General features: G+C 36.4%; 2 protein-coding genes across 5 annotated transcripts in view; both read left to right on the top strand.

The window, feature by feature from the left end:
• gtpbp3 (GTP binding protein 3, mitochondrial) overlaps positions 1-7,161 on the top strand; it is a 30,104-nt gene extending 22,943 nt beyond the window's left edge. For 3 of the 4 annotated variants that reach the window (XM_062028401.1, XM_062028404.1, XM_062028403.1), the window contains exon 11: positions 785-1,355. In XM_062028401.1, coding sequence (XP_061884385.1) covers positions 785-1,016 — 232 coding nt within the window. In that variant the 3' untranslated portion in view covers positions 1,017-1,355. Of the gene's footprint in view, positions 1-784; positions 1,356-7,039 lie in introns of those variants that run through there. The other variant, XM_062028402.1, reaches the window with a different exon arrangement.
• Positions 7,162-7,291: 130 nt separating this feature from the next.
• Positions 7,292-8,800, top strand: LOC133634961 (uncharacterized). The gene is made up of 2 exons (XM_062027625.1): positions 7,292-8,020; positions 8,126-8,800. The coding sequence occupies exons 1-2, from the start codon at positions 7,292-7,294 to the stop codon at positions 8,591-8,593; spliced, it is 1,197 nt and encodes a 398-aa protein (XP_061883609.1). The 3' UTR covers positions 8,594-8,800.
• The last annotated feature ends 10,315 nt before the right edge of the window (positions 8,801-19,115 follow it).

Genomic DNA, 19,115 nt, shown 5'->3' with positions numbered 1-19,115 from the left:
CAAGTCCAAGTCAGAAAACCAACAAATTTAGCTGAACTGCAACAATTTTTGTCAAGAGGAGTGGTCAAAAATTCAACCAGAAGCTTGTGGATGGCTACCAAAAGCGCCTTATTGCAGTGAAACTTGCCAAGGGACATGTAACCGAATATTAACATTGCTGTATGTATACTTTTGACCCAGCAGATTTGGTCACATTTTCAGCAGATCCATAATAATTTAATAAAAGAACCAAACTTCATGGATGTTTTTTGTGACCAACAAGTATGTGCTCCAATCACTCTATCACAAAAAAATAAGAGTTGGAGACATTATTGGAAACTCAAGACAGCCATGACATTATGTTCATGACATTATGTGTTTGTAAACTTTTGATCGCGACTGTACTTAACAGCATGTACGTAAAACAATGATGGAGGCTTTTGGATGTTTTTCAGAGGGAATAGAGTGACTCCCATTAGGTCCATTGTTAGCTGACGTTTGCTAGTGTTTATATACGATTTAAAATGCATAAAAAAAGACATAAGTGTTTTTGTCGTATATAACGACAAAATTCCAAAAAAGTGCAGTTCTCCTTCAATAGCAAACAGGACCAATTTAATTTAAATTCCTTCGATCAATTGAAACACAGCAACTATTTGAGGATATTGGGCATGTTGTATAAATAGATTTGCTCCCTGCATGAGGTAAATAAATATATTTTCCCGTGTTATAAATAGAGGATTTAAAAAAAAAGAAAAAAAGTCACATATTGCCCCAGCTTGATATCAAACTTCCTTCCGTTTAGGTGTGGAAATCCCCTGTCTGATGCCCCCACCCTGACCCAGGCACGCCACAGGGCCCACCTGCAACACTGTGTCGCCTCCCTGGATCAGTACCAGCGATACCGTGACCTCGACCTCGCTCTGGCAGCAGAGGGCGTCCGATTGGCGCTCACCAGCCTGGGCCGGATCACTGGAAAGATCGGACCGGAGGAGATCCTGGATATCATCTTCAAAGACTTCTGCATTGGCAAATAGTCAAGAGGACTGTAGCTCCATGTGAGTAAGTCATTCAGCAATAATAATAATAATCATACTTAAGATATTCAAGTGAGCTGCATTCTTGTTACTGCTAGAGGGAAGTAAAGGCATAGAAGCTTGGTACCATGCCAGGCTTTGTGGTCTATAAAGAACACAATCCATGTTTCAAAAAAACAATGTCACAGCCTGTGATAGGTGGATATTAGGCCCTTGGGTACTTTCAAACTAAATTTACAGCAGTGCAAGGTCACACACTCGGAATTCTATTTTGTTCAATCGGAACATGCTTTTCTGTTCTCATCTCGTATGAAATACAGCATTCTATTCAAGTCAAACGTGTACTTGTCTTGTTTAATGATTATATTATGTGCTGACCGATTAAAGAATCAGATTTTCTTTGAACATTACCAGTATCTGAAAGCATCAGTTGATAACCATTCCTTCATATTCTGCTGCTTATGAACTTTGAATTTACTTGTATTTTATGTGCATGTTATATTAGTAATCAGGTACGTGCACAAACATTTTTGGGGGGAAGGTGATATAGCCAGAAAAAAAGGGCACCCGTGGTGAAAATGAATAATTAAATAATTATTAGTTGTCCCACGCCACTTTGTGCTCAAATATTGCAGTCTCACCACATTGCGGATTAAAATATAAATGTTATGCATTTTCTAAGCATATTGTACAACATTTTGTTCTAAATGAAGCATTTTCAAGCTTAAAATGACTAAATGAACTGAAAATATCAATACCACAGTAGTATTGGCCACTAATTGAGACCAAACCAATCAGATTACACTGTTCAGTATCCTGGCCACTGATTGGCACAGGCTCAAGCAGCATTATTATATTGCAGTGGTCCTCAAACTTTTTTTTTACCAAGTACCACCTCCGAAAAAACTCAGATCTCCAAGTACCACCTTAATGACCAACATTAAAATACAGTAGCATTGTAGTCCTAAGTCCTCATAAAAACAAGGCAGAGGTTTTATTTAAGAAGTATATTTAATATTTGTGTCCACTGTACCACGACACACAGCTGCTCAAGCTGTGTGTAATGTTACACTGGGTATGAATCTAGGAAAATAAAACACTGTACTTTCATCAAGTGATTCTTTGGCAGACCACTAGATGGAGCCTGTGTACCACAGTTGCAATATTGAATTTAAAGAGTGTAAAAGTGACTAAGGGATGTTTTTTAATGTCTAGAGGTCTGTCATAATTTTGAAAAATGCATTCAGAAGATCGTAAATAGTTATTTTTTATGCTGTAGCTGTGAAAATCTTAGATTTATAATTAATGTTCGCCACGAATTGACAGCAATAAACAAGGGATCACATCAAAATCACAGCAGGATATTTTCAATTTATATAGTAACAAGTATAACCTCGAATTTACGTTATATTTTTCCTACTGCTTTCTGACGGGGTTAAAACATAAGCAACACAACACTAATAAAATATCACAATATGAGCAGTATGACACTAATAATATACCACAATGTAATATATCTTACCAGACTGTCGTAACTCAATTTAAGACCCTCTTTTTATAAGAAGAATTTAAGAATTTTGATTTTCAATTTAATTAGTAGTGAACTAGTGAACTTTATTTACAGAACAGTAAAACTGTAGTTAAATTATCTGTCTCCCCATATATCTTCATTTTAGAATGAATACCTCAGTTGTTATGATGCTTATCAGTCACGCAAGGGATGTAGATTTGAGCCTCGATTTTCGCAGTTTGCGGAATTGTGACGAGGATAAAAATAACCTTTGTTTTTCTCCATTATTTTGAAATTTGCCTTATTGAAATACAAATGTTGACAAGTACGCCCTATCTCTAGGCTTTTACTAGTTTTTCTATTTTGTTTCGAAAATATCGGACGCGTTGTAATGTTTTGGTCAATTTTGCGCCAAACAATCCCAAAGGACTGCAAAAACGGTGTTAATACCTGTCTGTCTGATGCTGCGCGTATGTATATTTTTAGCACTACATGAGGATAAGGGTCTTGGGAGCGTTGTCAAACAGTTTGAGGAAGAACTTTTTTATCAAGTACTCAAATATATGCCTCGTCATACATCAAAACATATTATGGAAATTGATTACAGAGAGTATGTTTTATTCTTAAATGAATGAAGAAGAAGAAATGGGCTCCAACAGAAAGGGCACTTACTACCACTAGAGGTCTATCTGTGCACGTGCCTGTTAGTAAGTTTGGAAGACGCAGAGTTATCATCACATTTTATAATTGAAGAATTGTGCTTTATTTTATTTTTTTTTATTTAAAATTATTTTTTGATTGAGGTGGACTGAATGTTATAGTATGATTGGGTGCAAAACCAGCATTTTCATATGAATTAGAGGCAGAACTATTAATATATTTTAATCAATGGCTTTTTACTGTACTGTACAGTGCCATAATGTAGACAAAAACAAAATGTTTATGCCATTTTTGAAATGATATGCAATACGGAAATTAAGTCTTGATTTTTGGTCTAGTTCAAAATTTATTTAAATTAAGATTTTCAATTGATTTAGTTATTGCACATGTATCCAAATTATTTTCAGCCAGGGTCGCATACAGCAGACGTGAGCGAAGCGGTGCCACATTAATAGATACATTTTGTACATTAAAGATAAAAAAACAATACATTGTATGTCAATCAATATATGCTAAACTATGTAAACAAAGCATGCAATAACAAAGCAAATTAGTGTAATAAATTATCAGATAAAGTATTTAATTACTTTTTTTTAACTTTCTTGCCAAGTCAAACCTTTTTGAGGGATTAAGCACACTTATAAACTTACCACATCTTAAAATGTTTACACATTGATTATTACAGGACACTCACTACGTTTCCATGCACTAAATTAGTCTGATTTCTCAAATAGTTAGTTTTTTTGTATTTTCACACCTACATGTGAAGTCCAAGAGTTCTTACGAAGGAATTTTCGGACGTAAATCATGGAAATAAAACTTTTGAATGTCTCAAAGTTAATTCAAAAGGTTCTGTGGATTGATGGAAGGAGTGTTGAGTCTGAAGGAAAAGACCATTTGAAGTTTGCTATTGTTCTGTATTATCTTGCCAGTTGTGCGGATTACAGATTTATTGTTCATTAGTTGGGAGTGCACAAATGCACTTAAAAAGATGCACTTAAAAGTGTTCTGTTCTTTTAATTTGTGAAGCAAATTAACAGTCTCCTCTTCATTACAATTGTTGCCTACGTTTTTATTGAATGGTATCTGCTTCAGGGATATATCCCACGCGCTGAGGATGGCGCATGCACGATATGAAGGGTCCCCTCCGGCCGCACACACCCCCTCTAGAGATCCGGTTTCCAATCGCATAATCCAGGTGTGTTAGTCTGATTTTTCAAAAACCGAACACGATTGGATTAAGGTGTTTTCGTGGGGTGTAGGAGGCTTATTTAGAGCCGAACTATTTGAGAAATCAGACTACCTAATTTAGTGCATGAACACATACTGACTAAAGGTGGGAATCTTTGGGCACCTCACGATTCGATTACGGTTATGATTCAGGAGCTAAAATTCCATTAAAAATCAATAATTGATGCATCTTAAATTTCTGTATATTGCAGCAGTTATAAAAAAAAAAATTGTTTCACTAAATAAGCGTTTATCACTTGCAACTAGGGATGTCCGATAATGGCTTTTTTGCCGATATCCGATATTCAGATATTGTCCAACTCTTAATTACCGATATCAACCGATACCGATATATACAGTCGTGGAATTAACACATTATTATGCCTAATTTGGACAACCCGGTATGGTGAAGATAAGGTCCTTTTTAAAAAAATTAATAAAATAAGATAAATAAATTAAAAACATTTTCTTGAATAAAAAAGAAAGTAAAACAATATAAAAACAGTTACATAGAAACTAGTAATTAATGAAAATGAGTAAAATTAACTGTTAAAGGTTAGTACTATTAGTGGACCAGCAGCACGCACAATCATGTGTGCTTACGGACTGTATCCCTTGCAGACTGTATTGATATTTATTGATATATAATGTAGAAACTAGAATATTAATAACAGAAAGAAACAACCCTTTTGTGTGAATGGAGGGAGGTTTTTTGGGCTGGTGCACTAATTGTAAGTGTATCTTGTTTTTTATGTTGACTGACTAAAAAAAACAACAACTAAAAAACGACACCGATAATTAAAAAAAACGATAACGATAATTTCCGATATTACATTTTAAAGCATTTATCGGAGATCTCTACTTGCAACATTTAAAAACAGTACTTTTGTAATAAGTATTTTACATTCATTCCCATGACATTTATTATCCACCCATCCGTTTTCTACCGCTTGTCCCTTTTTGGGGTTGCGGGGGGTGCTGGAGCCTATCTCAGCTGCATCCGGGCGGAAGGCGGGGTACACCCTGGACAAGTCGCCACCTCATCACAGGGCCAACACAGATAGACAGACTTGGTTTATATTAAATGTGTGCAAAACTGAAACATTAGTGCCCTAAATTAAAGGAACAAATCAAAGGACAAAATCGATTATTTCCCCCACCTCTAGTACTGACAGAAATCATCAACTACCATATACAGTAAGACACACAGGTAGTCATTTTGGGGGGTGGGGGGTTTGGGCCAGTTTAAATTTTTTTAAATTTTGCATAATGTTCTAATTCGGGTCGTATTTATTTTCTCTGCAGATTGTGTCGCGGGCCAATAAAAAACAAGCTGCGGGCCTCAAAATACCCCCTGGTTGCACTTTGGAAACCTTTATTGATATATTTAAAGCAGATCAATCACTTAATCTGATATCTAAAATAATTCACATTTATTTAATGATCACATGACATGAATGGAAACATAACCAACATGTTCCTCCATCACTTCTATGATGCATGAAGTGAAATCATAAAACTGTAACTGGTGTTCTAAAGGCTAAATAACAACAGTGGTGTATTCACACTAGTGACTTGTTCCTCAATGAGGTGAGTACACACACTTCAGCAAAGTGTACCCAAAAGTATTTGGAGACAGTTACTGACGCAGGTCTCCTCCTAGGCGGTGAGAAAGGAGACGTCTTGGGGCGACGACTGTTGTGGCTTTTGTTCCCCTGTCAATCTGGCCTTGATCAAATATTTATGTTTCTTTGTTGAACTCGTCACCCTTCTTCCCCGGTTGCGGGTCGCTGACGACATTTGCTGTGCTGGAACGCCAGCAGAATTGTCTGTCTCTACGTCTTTTTGGCTTTCTCCGCGGCCGGACTTTTTCCTCTTCCCGCTCGGCTCTGTCAGCCTTTTCATGTTCTGCTTGATTAATTACAGCAGAAGGAATGTTCAGTTAAATGTGGCACTTGCTGTCCTGGACATCAAAATATGCATGTTTGTACTTTATTTTTCGCTAGGAGTGATTTTACTCTACTTTAATGTGATGAGGAAATGACTCATAAGTAAATTAGTGCTTTCAAACTATTTAAAAATGAGCAAATAATTATTTATGATTAATTCATCCAATTATCTCTTTTTTAACCCGCTGAGAAAAGCCTTCAACTTGATATTTTCATTTAGATTCATGACATTTTTATTAAGATAGATAGTTAAAGAATAAAGTGGCTTTGTAAAGTAATTCCTAGTTTGTAACAGACCTACTAGAATAAAGGACCTGGTCCATATAAAGAGTACAAGTCAACACATCCAAAACAGTGAGAAGGATTTTCGCAGCAATAAGTATTGAATGTTGAACTTGTTGCTTTTCTTCTGCTTCAGATAAAATAAGTAAAAAAGACCCATCATTCAAAGTGCGTGCATATGTTACCAATATTAGTTTCAATACAACTTTTTGATATTTTTTCAAACGTGTTCATAGTTTACTGCAACTTTTAACAAGTGTCGTTGTGGAGAGGGGCGTGGTCGCGCGTTCCCTGCGGGCGGGGTGTGTGCGGGGGACCGGCCATGAAGCAGCAGACAGGTGAGTGGATGGCTCAGCTGGAACGAGTTATCTAATCACCTGTTCCTTTATTAGCAGCGTCAGAGACCATGAGAAGGGGAGCCGGGAAGCACGGAAGGAAGGACACTGGAGGAGAGGGCTGAAAAGCCAACAAGAGACATTATATGTGTGCGAAGAGCTGAAAAGCGCAAGAGAGACTTGTGTAAGAAAATTAAAACAATTGTAAAAACCACATCCAGTGAGTGTTGTGCCTTCCCCGGTGGTCCAAGAGGAACCCGAGACAGAGACATCTCACAGTGACACCCAACAAGGCGGACCACAGAAGGTATGTCGACATCCCCGCTGGAGGCACTGGGCCAAGTGCTGGCCGAGGTGTCGGCGGCAAGCCGGCAGCAGACACAGGTGCTGCAGGCGCTAATGGACAGAGCAGAGGCGACGGGAGGGATGTCGTCCATGAAACGCATGGTGGAGGGGGAGGACCCCCAGACATTCCTCGATGTCTTCGAGGCCACGGCGACATCATGCAAGTGGCCTGAGGAGGAATGGAGCGCGAAACTGCTGCCGCTCCTGGTGGGGGAGGCGCAGCGGGCGGCGTTGAGTCTCCCGGCGGCCGCTCGCATGCAGTATTCAAACTTGCGCCACGCCATACTGGACCGGGTCGGCAGCAGCCCCGAAGAACATCGGCGAAAGTTTCGGGCCATGAAGTTGGGACCAGGGGACCGGCCATTCGTGCTGGCGTTCCAGCTAAGAGACGCAGCAACCCGAGCCAACGGGTTGGATCCAAAAATGCTGGAGGCCATCGTCCTGGAGCAGTTCGTGGAGGCCATCCCGGCCAGGACCTCCGCGTGGGTAAGGTACCACAGCCCCACGGACGTCAAAGCAGCGGTGAAATTGGCGGAGGAACACCTGGCGGTCCAGCGGGAGGCGGAAACCAAGACGGCCGAGGGGCCCACCCCATCACCCCGCCGGCGACTCGCCCCGCTATGGGGAGGGGTGGAAGGGGCGCCTCTGGAGCGGCGACCACGCCCGGCGGAGCCACCCGGAGCCCGTGAACAGGTTCCCCACGCGGGCATGAAAAAAGAACACACACCCACACGCACCCAGAGACGCACAAGGGGGGACACACAGGGTTATAATATCTCTCCGATGTGTGCATTCCAGGGTACCGGCGCTGCGGAGAAAGGGCTTCCCTCGCAGATGGCACCTCAAACACCAGGGCCGGTGTGCTGGAGGTGCGGACGGCCCGGGCACGTGCGCCGGGAGTGCTCCGTAATGGAGGTGGGGCAGGTGATGCGGGTTGTCGGGCCTCCAGCACCCGCCCCCGATCGGGGGGGAGACGTACTGTGTCCCGGTAAGGGTAGGTGGCAACCTACTGAGGATTTTCCCCTCGAGCAGTCCCGTGATGAAACCTTGCGCGAGGCCTGGGGCCAGGTGGATTATATTGACGTCAGCTGGTGCGCCCGGGGAAAGCGCGGGTATTCCCCCATTTTTCAATTATTCGGGATAGATTATACCGAGTGGGCCGTGACACTCAAACCGGGGAGGAACACACCCAGTTGTTGGTGCCAAAACGCCGCCGGGAAATGGTTTTCCAGGCGGCGCATTTTAATCCCATGTCTGGCCACTTAGGGTATGATAAAACACTCAATCGGGTCATGGTCCGATTCTATTGGCCAGGCCTCCGGGCAGACGTGCGCCGTTGGTGCGCTGCCTGCCCGGACTGCCAGCTGGTGAACCCAGCGGCCACCCCAAAGGCGCCCTTGCGCCCATTACCGCTCATGGAGGTCCCGTTCGAAAGAATTGGGATGGACCTCATCGGACCATTTCACCCAAGCACACGGGGATACCGCTTTGTGTTAGTCCTGGTGGATTACGCAATGCGTTATCCCGAAGCAGTGCCCTTGCGCTCTATCTCGGCCAAGAGTGTTGCGCAAGCGCTGTTTCAGGTCATCTCCCGAGTTGGAATCCCGAAAGAGATTCTGACTGACCAGGGCACGTCCTTTATGTCACGCACGATAAAGGAACTTTACGGGTTACTGGGAATTAAAGCGATCCGCACCAGCGTGTACCATCCACAAACGGATGGGCTGGTGGAGAGATTAAACAAAACGCTGAAAACCATGATCCGTAAATTTATGCACGAGGACAAACAGAGTTGGGATAAATGGTTGGACCCCCTAATGTTTGCGATGCGGGAGGTACCCCAGGCCTCAGTTGGTTTCGCACCTTTCGAGTTATTGTACGGCCGGAGGCCTCGCGGAGTGCTGGACGTCATTAAGGAAAGCTGGGAGGAAGGTCCGAGCTCCAGCAAAAATTAAATTCAATGTGTCATGGACATGCGAGCAAAACTCCACAAGGTGGGGCACTTGTCACGTGAGAATTTGCTCCGTGCCCAAGAGCGTCAGAGGCGCACGTATAACAGGGGGACCCAACTACGCAAATTCACACCGGGAGAAAAAGTACTTGTATTGCTTCCAACCTCAAGCTCCAAATTACTTGCAAAGTGGCAGGGACCCTTTGAGGTCACACGGCAAGTGGGTGATGTCGATTACGAGGTTCGGCGCTCGGACCGACGCGGAGACACGCAGATTTACCATCTGAACCTGCTGAAGGCATGGAAAGTAGTGAAGTAGGAGGAGGAGTTGGGGCCGGAGGTCCCGTGCTCTGGCCCGGCCCCTCAGCTGTCCTGTGATGACCAGCTCACATTGGCGCAGAGAGCGGAGGTTGCTGAGTTACAGCGGCGCTACTCGGATGTGTTCTCCTCGCGGCCCGGTCGCACGGATCTCATCCAACATCATATTGAGACCAGCCCGGGGGTTACGGTGCGGTCTCGGCCATATCGGCTTCCCGAACACAAGCGCAAAGTGGTTCGGGAGGAATTAAAAACCATGCTTGAGTTGGGGGTAATAGAAGAATCCCACAGCGCGTGGTGCAGTCCCGTTGTTCTGGTTGGGAAGAAGGATGGGACTGTGCGGTTCTGTGTGGATTACCGCAGGGTGAATGAAATATCACGTTTTAACGCGTACCCAATGCCTCGGGTCGACGAGCTCCTAAATCGGCTGGGCACTGCTCGGTTTTTTACGACACTGGATTTGACCAAGGGCTACTGGCAGATTCCCTTGTCACCAGAGTCCCGAGAAAAAACGGCCTTCTCCACGCCGGAAGGTTTGTACCAATTCGTGACACTTCCGTTTGGCTTGTTCGGTGCGCCCGCCACGTTCCAGCGCCTCATGGACCGCGTGCTGCGCCCCCACGCTGCATACGCGGCTGCCTACCTGGATGATGTCATCATCCAGAGTGGCAGCTGGGCAGAACACATGCGGCGGGTGGGGGCGGTGCTCGAGTCCCTGAGGCGGGCGGGGCTCACCGCCAACCCGGCGAAGTGCGCAGTTGGCCGGAGGGAGGTACAGTATCTGGGGTACCACTTGGGAGGAGGGCAGGTGCGGCCCCAGGTAGATAAAACCGCGACAATTGCGGCCTGTCCACCCCCCAAGACAAAAAAGAGGTGAGGCAGTTTTTGGGACTGGCGGGCTATTACCGCCGGTTCATTCCCCGGTTCGCGGACTTGACCGGCCCACTGACTGACCTCACCCGAAAGGGTGCTCCAGAACTGGTCCAGTGGACGGAGCAGTGCCAGCGGGGGTTTGAGAAGGTAAAAACAGCACTCTGCGAGGAGCCGGTGCTGCACATGCCTAACTTTGACATCCCTTTCTGTCTGCAGGCGGACGCGTCGGGCCGGGGACTGGGGGCGGTGCTGTCCCAGCGGGTGGGGGACGTCGACCGCCCCGTGCTGTACATCAGCCGGAAACTCTGGGACCGGGAGGAAAGGTACAGCACGGTGGAGAGGGAGTGCCTTGCCATCTGGTGGGCGGTCGGGGCCCTCCGCTACTACCTGTTGGGGCGTGCCTTCAGTCTCTGCTCGGACCACAAACCGCTCCAGTGGCTCCACCGCATGAAGGACGCCAACACGCGGATCACCCGGTGGTATCTGGCATTACAGCCCTACAACTTCCGGGTGGTCCACAGGCCGTAATATAATGTACACATAATTGTAAATGTAATATATCACTATATTGATTGTAATATAATGTACACATCATTGTACATGTAATATATCACTATATTGATTGTAATATAATGTACACATCATTGTAAATGTAATATATCACTATATTGATTGTAATATAATGTACACATTGTACATGTAATATATCACTATATTGATTGTAATATAATGTACACATCATTGTACGTGTAATATATTATATTGATTTTAGTATACTTTACACATCATTGTACATGTAATATATCACTATATTGATTGTAATATAATGTACACATAATTGTAAATGTAATATATCACTATATTGATTGTAATATAATGTACACATTGTACATGTAATATATCACTATATTGATTGTAATATAATGTACACATCATTGTAAATGTAATATATCACTATATTGATTGTAATATAATGTACACATTGTACATGTAATACATCATTATATTCATTGTAATATATTTGTACACATTGTACATGTAGTACCACTATATTGATTGTAATATAATGTGCACATCATTGTACATGTAATATATCACTACATTGATTGTAATATAATGTACACATTGTACATTGAATATATCACTTTATTGATTGTAATATAATGTACACATAATTGTGCATGTAATATCACTATATTGATTGTGATAATGTGCACATCATTGTACATGTAATATATCACTATATTGATTGTAATATAATGTACACATCATTGTACATATAATATATCACTATATTGATTGTAATATAATGTACACATCATTGTACATGTAATATATCACTATATTGATTGTAATATAATGTACACATCATTGTACATATAATATATCACTATATTGATTGTAACAATGTGCACATCATTGTACATGTAATATATCACTATATTGATTGTAATATAATGTACACATCATTGTACATGTAATATATCACTATATTGATTGTAATAATGTGCACATCATTGTACATATAATATATTATATTGATTTTAGTATACTTTACACATCATTGTACATGTAATATATCACTATATTGATTGTAATATAATGTACACATCATTGTACATGTAATATATCGCTATATTGATTGTAATAATGTGCACATCATTGTACATATAATATATTATATTGATTTTAGTATACTTTACACATCATTGTACATGTAATATATCACTATATTGATTGTAATATAATGTACACATCATTGTAAAAGGAAAAAAACACTTTATTGATTGTAATATAATGTACACATCATTGTACATGTAATACATCATTATATTCATTGTAATATAATTATACACATTGTACATGTAGTACCACTATATTGATTGTAATATAATGTGCACATCGTTGTACATGTAATATATCACTACATTTATTGTAATATAATGTACACACCATTGTACATGTAATACATCATATTGATTTTAGTATACTTTACACATCATTGTACATGTAATATATCACTATATTGATTTTAATAATGTGCACATCATTGTACATGTAATATATCACTATTGATTGTAATATAATGTACACACCATTGTACATATAATATATCATATTGATTTTAGTATACTTTACACATCATTGTACATGTAATATATCACTATATTGATTTTAATAATGTGCACATCATTGTACATGTAATATATCACTATTGATTGTAATATAATGTACACACCATTGTACATATAATATATCATATTGATTTTAGTATACTTTACACATCATTGTACATGTAATATATCACTATATTGATTGTAATATAATGTACACAATTGTAAATGTAATATATCACTATATTGATTGTAATATAATGTACACATCATTGTACATGTAATATATCACTATATTGATTGTAATATAATGTACACATCATTGTAAATGTAATATATCACTATATTGATTGTAATATAATGTACACATTGTACATGTAATATATCACTTTATTGATTGTAATATAATGTACACATCATTGTACGTGTAATACATCATTATATTCATTGTAATATAATTGTACACATTGTACATGTAGTACCACTATATTGATTGTAATATAATGTGCACATCATTGTACATGTAATATATCACTATATTCATTGTAATATAATTGTACACATTGTACATGTAGTACCACTATATTGATTGTAATATAATGTGCACATCATTGTACATGTAATATATCACTATATTGATTGTAATATAATGTACACATTGTACATGTAATATATCATATTGATTGTAATATAATTTACACATCATTGTAAATGTAATATATCACTACATTGATTGTAATATAATGTACACATTGTACATGTAATATATCACTTTATTGATTGTAATATAATGTACACATCATTGTAAATGTAATATATCACTTTATTGATTGTAATATAATGTACACATCATTGTACATGTAATATATCACTACATTGATTGTAATATAATGTGCACATCATTGTACATGTAATATATCACTATATTGATTATAATATAATGTACACATCATTGTAAATGTAATATATCACTACATTGATTGTAATATAATGTACACATTGTACATGTAATATATCACTTTATTGATTGTAATATAATGTACACATCATTGTACATGTAATATATCACTACATTGATTGTAATATAATGTACACACCATTGTACATGTAATATATCATATTGATTTTAGTATACTTTACACATCATTGTACATGTAATATATCACTATATTGATTGTAATAATGTGCACATCATTGTACATGTAATATATCACTATTGATTGTAATATAATGTGCACATCATTGTACATATAATATATCACTATATTGATTGTAATATAATGTACACATCATTGTACAATATCACTGTATTGATTGTAATATATCACTATATTGATTGTAATGTGCTCATCATTGTACATATAACATACCATATTGATTGTAATATAATGTACACCTCATTGTACATGTAATATATCACTATATTGATTGTAATATAATGTACACATCATCATCATCATCATTTCTTTTTATTCCTTTCATGAAAATGCATATATACAAGCCATATACAGTTGACACTTTCATTGTTTTTTTGTTTCTTATACATTGTACATGTAATATATCACTATATTGATTGTAATATAAGGTACACATCATTGTACATGTAATATATCACTGTATTGATTGTAATATAATGTACACATAATTGTACATGTAATATATATCACTATATTGATTGTAATATAATGTACACATTGTACATATAATATATCACTATATTGATTGTAATATAATGTACACATCATCGTACATGTAATATATCACTATATTGATTGTAATATAATGTACACATCATTGTACGATATCACTATATTGATTGTAATGTGCACATCATTGTACATATAATATATCATATTGATTGTAATATAATGTACACCTCATTGTACATGTAATATATCACTATATTGATTGTAATATAATGTACACATCATTGTACGATATCACTATATTGATTGTAATTTGCACATCATTGTACATATAATATATCATATTGATTGTAATATAATGTACACCTCATTGTACATGTAATATATCACTATATTGATTGTAATATAATGTACACATCATTGTACATGTAATATATCACTATATTGATTGTAATAATGTGCACATCATTGTACATGTAATATATCACTACATTGATTGTAATATAATGTACACATCATTGTACATGTAATATATCACTATATTGATTGTAATATAATGTACACATCATTGTACGATATCACTATATTGATTGTAATGTGCACATCATTGTACATATAATATATCATATTGATTGTAATATAATGTACACCTCATTGTACATGTAATATATCACTATATTGATTGTAATATAATGTACACATCATTGTACATGTAATATATCACTATATTGATTGTAATAATGTGCACATCATTGTACATATAATATATTATATTGATTTTAGTATACTTTACACATCATTGTACATGTAATATATCACTATATTGATTGTAATATAATGTACACATAATTGTAAATGTAATATATCACTATATTGATTGTAGTATAATGTACACATTGTACATGTAATATATCACTTTATTGATTGTAATATAATGTACACATCATTGTACATGTAATACATCATTATATTCATTGTAATATAATTGTACACATTGTACATGTAGTACCACTATATTGATTGTAATATAATGTGCACATCATTGTACATGTAATATATTACTACATTGATTGTAATATAATGTACACATCATTGTACATATAATATATCATATTGATTTTAGTATACTTTACACATCATTGTACATGTAATATATCACTATATTGATTGTAATATAATGTACACATCATTGTACATGTAATATATCACTATTGATTGTAATATAATGTACCCATCATTGTACATGTAATATATCACTACATTGATTGTAATATAATGTACACACCATTGTACATGTAATATATCATATTGATTTTAGTATACTTTACACATCATTGTACATGTAATATATCACTATATTGATTGTAATAATGTGCACATCATTGTACATGTAATATATCACTATTGATTGTAATATAATGTACACATCATTGTATATGTAATATATCACTATATTGATTGTGATAATGTGCACATCATTGTACATGTAATATATCACTATATTGATTGTAATATAATGTACACATCATTGTACATGTAATATATCACTATTGATTGTAATATAATGTACCCATCATTGTACATGTAATATATCACTACATTGATTGTAATATAATGTACACACCATTGTACATGTAATATATCATATTGATTTTAGTATACTTTACACATCATTGTACATGTAATATATCACTATATTGATTGTAATAATGTGCACATCATTGTACATGTAATATATCACTATTGATTGTAATATAATGTACACATCATTGTACATGTAATATATCATATTGATTTTAGTATACTTTACACATCATTGTACATGTAATATATCACTATATTGATTGTAATATAATGTACACATCATTGTACATGTAATACATCACTAAATTGATTGTAATATAATGTGCACATCATTGTACATGTAATATATCATATTGATTTTAGTATACTTTACACATCATTGTGCATGTAATATATCACTATATTGATTGTAATATAATGTACACATCATTGTACAATATCACTGTATTGATTGTAATATATCACTATATTGATTGTAATGTGCACATCATTGTACATATAACATATCATATTGATTGTAATATAATGTACACCTCATTGTACATGTAATATATCACTATATTGATTGTAATATAATGTACACATCATTGTAAATGTAATATATCACTATATTGATTGTAATATAATGTACACATTGTACATGTAATATATCACTATATTGATTGTAATAATGTACACATCATTGTACATGTAATATATCACTATATTGATTGTAATAATGTACACATCATTGTACATGTAATATATCACCATATTGATTGTAATATAATGTACACATTGTACATGTAATATATCACTGTATTGATTGTAATATAATGTACACATCATTGTACATGTAATATATCACTACATTGATTGTAATATAATGTACACATCATTGTGCATGTAATATATCACTATATTGATTGTAATATAATGTACACATTGTACATATAATCTATCACTATATTGATTGTAATATAATGTACACATCATTGTACGATATCACTGTATTGATTGTAATATATCACTATATTGATTGTAATGTGCACATCATTGTACATATAATATATCATATTGATTGTAATATAATGTACACCTCATTGTACATGTAATATATCACTATATTGATTGTAATATAATGTACACATCATCATCATCATCATTTCTTTTCATTCCTTTTATGAAAATGCATATACACATGCCATATACAGTTGACACTTTCATTGTTTTTTTGTTTCTTATACATTGTGCATGTAATATATCACTATATTGATTGCAATATAATGTACACATCATTGTACATATGATATATCATATTGATTGTATTATAATGTACACATCATTGTACATGTAATATATCACTATATTGATTGTAATATAATGTACACATCATTGTACATGTAATATATCACTATATTGATTGTAATATAATGTACACATCATCGTACATGTAATATATCACTATATTGATTGTAATATAATGTACACATCATCATCATCATCATTTCTTTTTATTCCTTTTATGAAAATGCATATATACATGCCATATACAGTTGACACTTTCATTGTTTTTTTGTTTTTTATACATTGTGCATGTAATATATCACTATATTGATTGCAATATAATGTACACATCATTGTACATGTAATATAATGTACACATCATTGTACATGTAATATATCACTATATTGATTGTATTATAATGTACACATCATTGTACATGTAATATATCACTATATTGATTGTAATATAATGTACACATCATTGTACATATGATATATCATATTGATTGTAATATAATGTACACATCATTGTACATGTAATATATCACTATATTGATTGTAATATAGTGTTGCTGATGAGTGTTTTTTTCCAGCAGATTCCTAAAAACAGCAGTTCTCCTGATATATAGAGGATCTTTGACTAGTGTGTATTTCAGCAGATCCCTAAAAATAGAAAAGTTTTTCTATTACATAAAGCCGTGGTTCTCAAAGTTTTTTCACTAAGTACCACCACAGAAAAAACTTCTCTCCAAGTACCACCATTAAAATACAGTAGCGTAAGCCTAAGCGTAGCCTAAGTATTCATTAAAAACAAGGCAGAGGTTTTATTTAACAAGTATACTTAATATTTTGGCGACAGTAATATTACACTCTGTTTGAACAGTAACACTGTGTTTGAATGAAAAAACACCGTACTTTAATCAAATTATTTGTTGTCGTACCACTAGTGGTACATGTACAGTACCACCATTTGAGAATCACTGATATAGATATTTGACTAGTGTGGGGTTTTTTTTTTCAGCAGATACCTAAAGGGACTATATAACGAGTGTGTTTTCCAGTAGAAGAGTTGTCCTGTTATATAGATGATCTATGACGAGTGTGTTTTCCAGTAGAAGAGTTGTCCTATTATATAGATGATCTATGACGAGTGTGTTTTCCAGTAGAAGAGTTGTCCTATAATATAGATGATCTATGACGAGTGTGTTTTCCAGTAGAAGAGTTGTCCTATTATATAGATGATCTATGACGAGTGTGTTTTCCAGTAGAAGAGTTGTCCTATTATATAAATGATCTGTGACGTGTGTTTTCCAGTAGAAGAGTTGTCCTATTATATAGATGATCTATGACGAGTGTGTTTTCCAGTACAAGAGTTGTCCTATTATATAGATGATCTGTGACGAGTGTGTTTTCCAGTAGAAGAGTTGTCCTATTATATAGATGAACTGTGACGAGTGTGTTTTCCAGTAGAAGAGTTGTCCTATTATATAGCTGATCTATGACGAGTGTGTTTTCCAGTAGAAGAGTTGTCCTATTATATAGATGATCTGTGACGAGTGTGTTTTCCAGTAGAAGAGTTGTCCTATTATATAGATGAACTGTGACGAGTGTGTTTTCCAGTAGAAGAGTTGTCCTATTATATAGCTGATCTATAACGAGTGTGTTCTCCAGTAGAAGAGTTGTCCTGTTATATAGATGATCTATGACGAGTGTGTTTTCCAGTAGAAGAGTTGTCCTATTATATAGATGATCTATGACGAGTGTGTTTTCCAGTAGAAGAGTTGTCCTATAATATAGATGAGCTATGACGAGTGTGTTTTCCAGTAGAAGAGTTGTCCTATTATATAGATGATCTGTGACGAGTGTGTTTTCCAGTAGAAGAGTTGTCCTATTATATAAATGATCTGTGACGTGTGTTTTCCAGTAGAAGAGTTGTCCTATTATATAGATGATCTATGACGAGTGTGTTTTCCAGTAGAAGAGTTGTCCTATTATATAGATGATCTGTGACGAGTGTGTTTTCCAGTAGAAGAGTT

This window comes from Entelurus aequoreus, linkage group LG19, assembly GCF_033978785.1.
Source record: "Entelurus aequoreus isolate RoL-2023_Sb linkage group LG19, RoL_Eaeq_v1.1, whole genome shotgun sequence".
Classification (NCBI taxonomy): domain Eukaryota; kingdom Metazoa; phylum Chordata; class Actinopteri; order Syngnathiformes; family Syngnathidae; genus Entelurus; species Entelurus aequoreus.
Note: the sequence above shows the minus strand (reverse complement) of the source record. Positions and strands in the feature narration are given on the sequence as shown.

Bases quoted from the DNA above. Each gene is read 5' to 3' on its own strand.
- LOC133634961 (XM_062027625.1), top strand. From the start codon at position 7,292: ATGTCGACATCCCCGCTGGAGGCACTGGGCCAAGTGCTGGCCGAGGTG. The intron at 8,021-8,125 runs GTTCCCCACGCG...TGTGCATTCCAG, and splicing joins CACCCGGAGCCCGTGAACAG to GGTACCGGCGCTGCGGAGAA.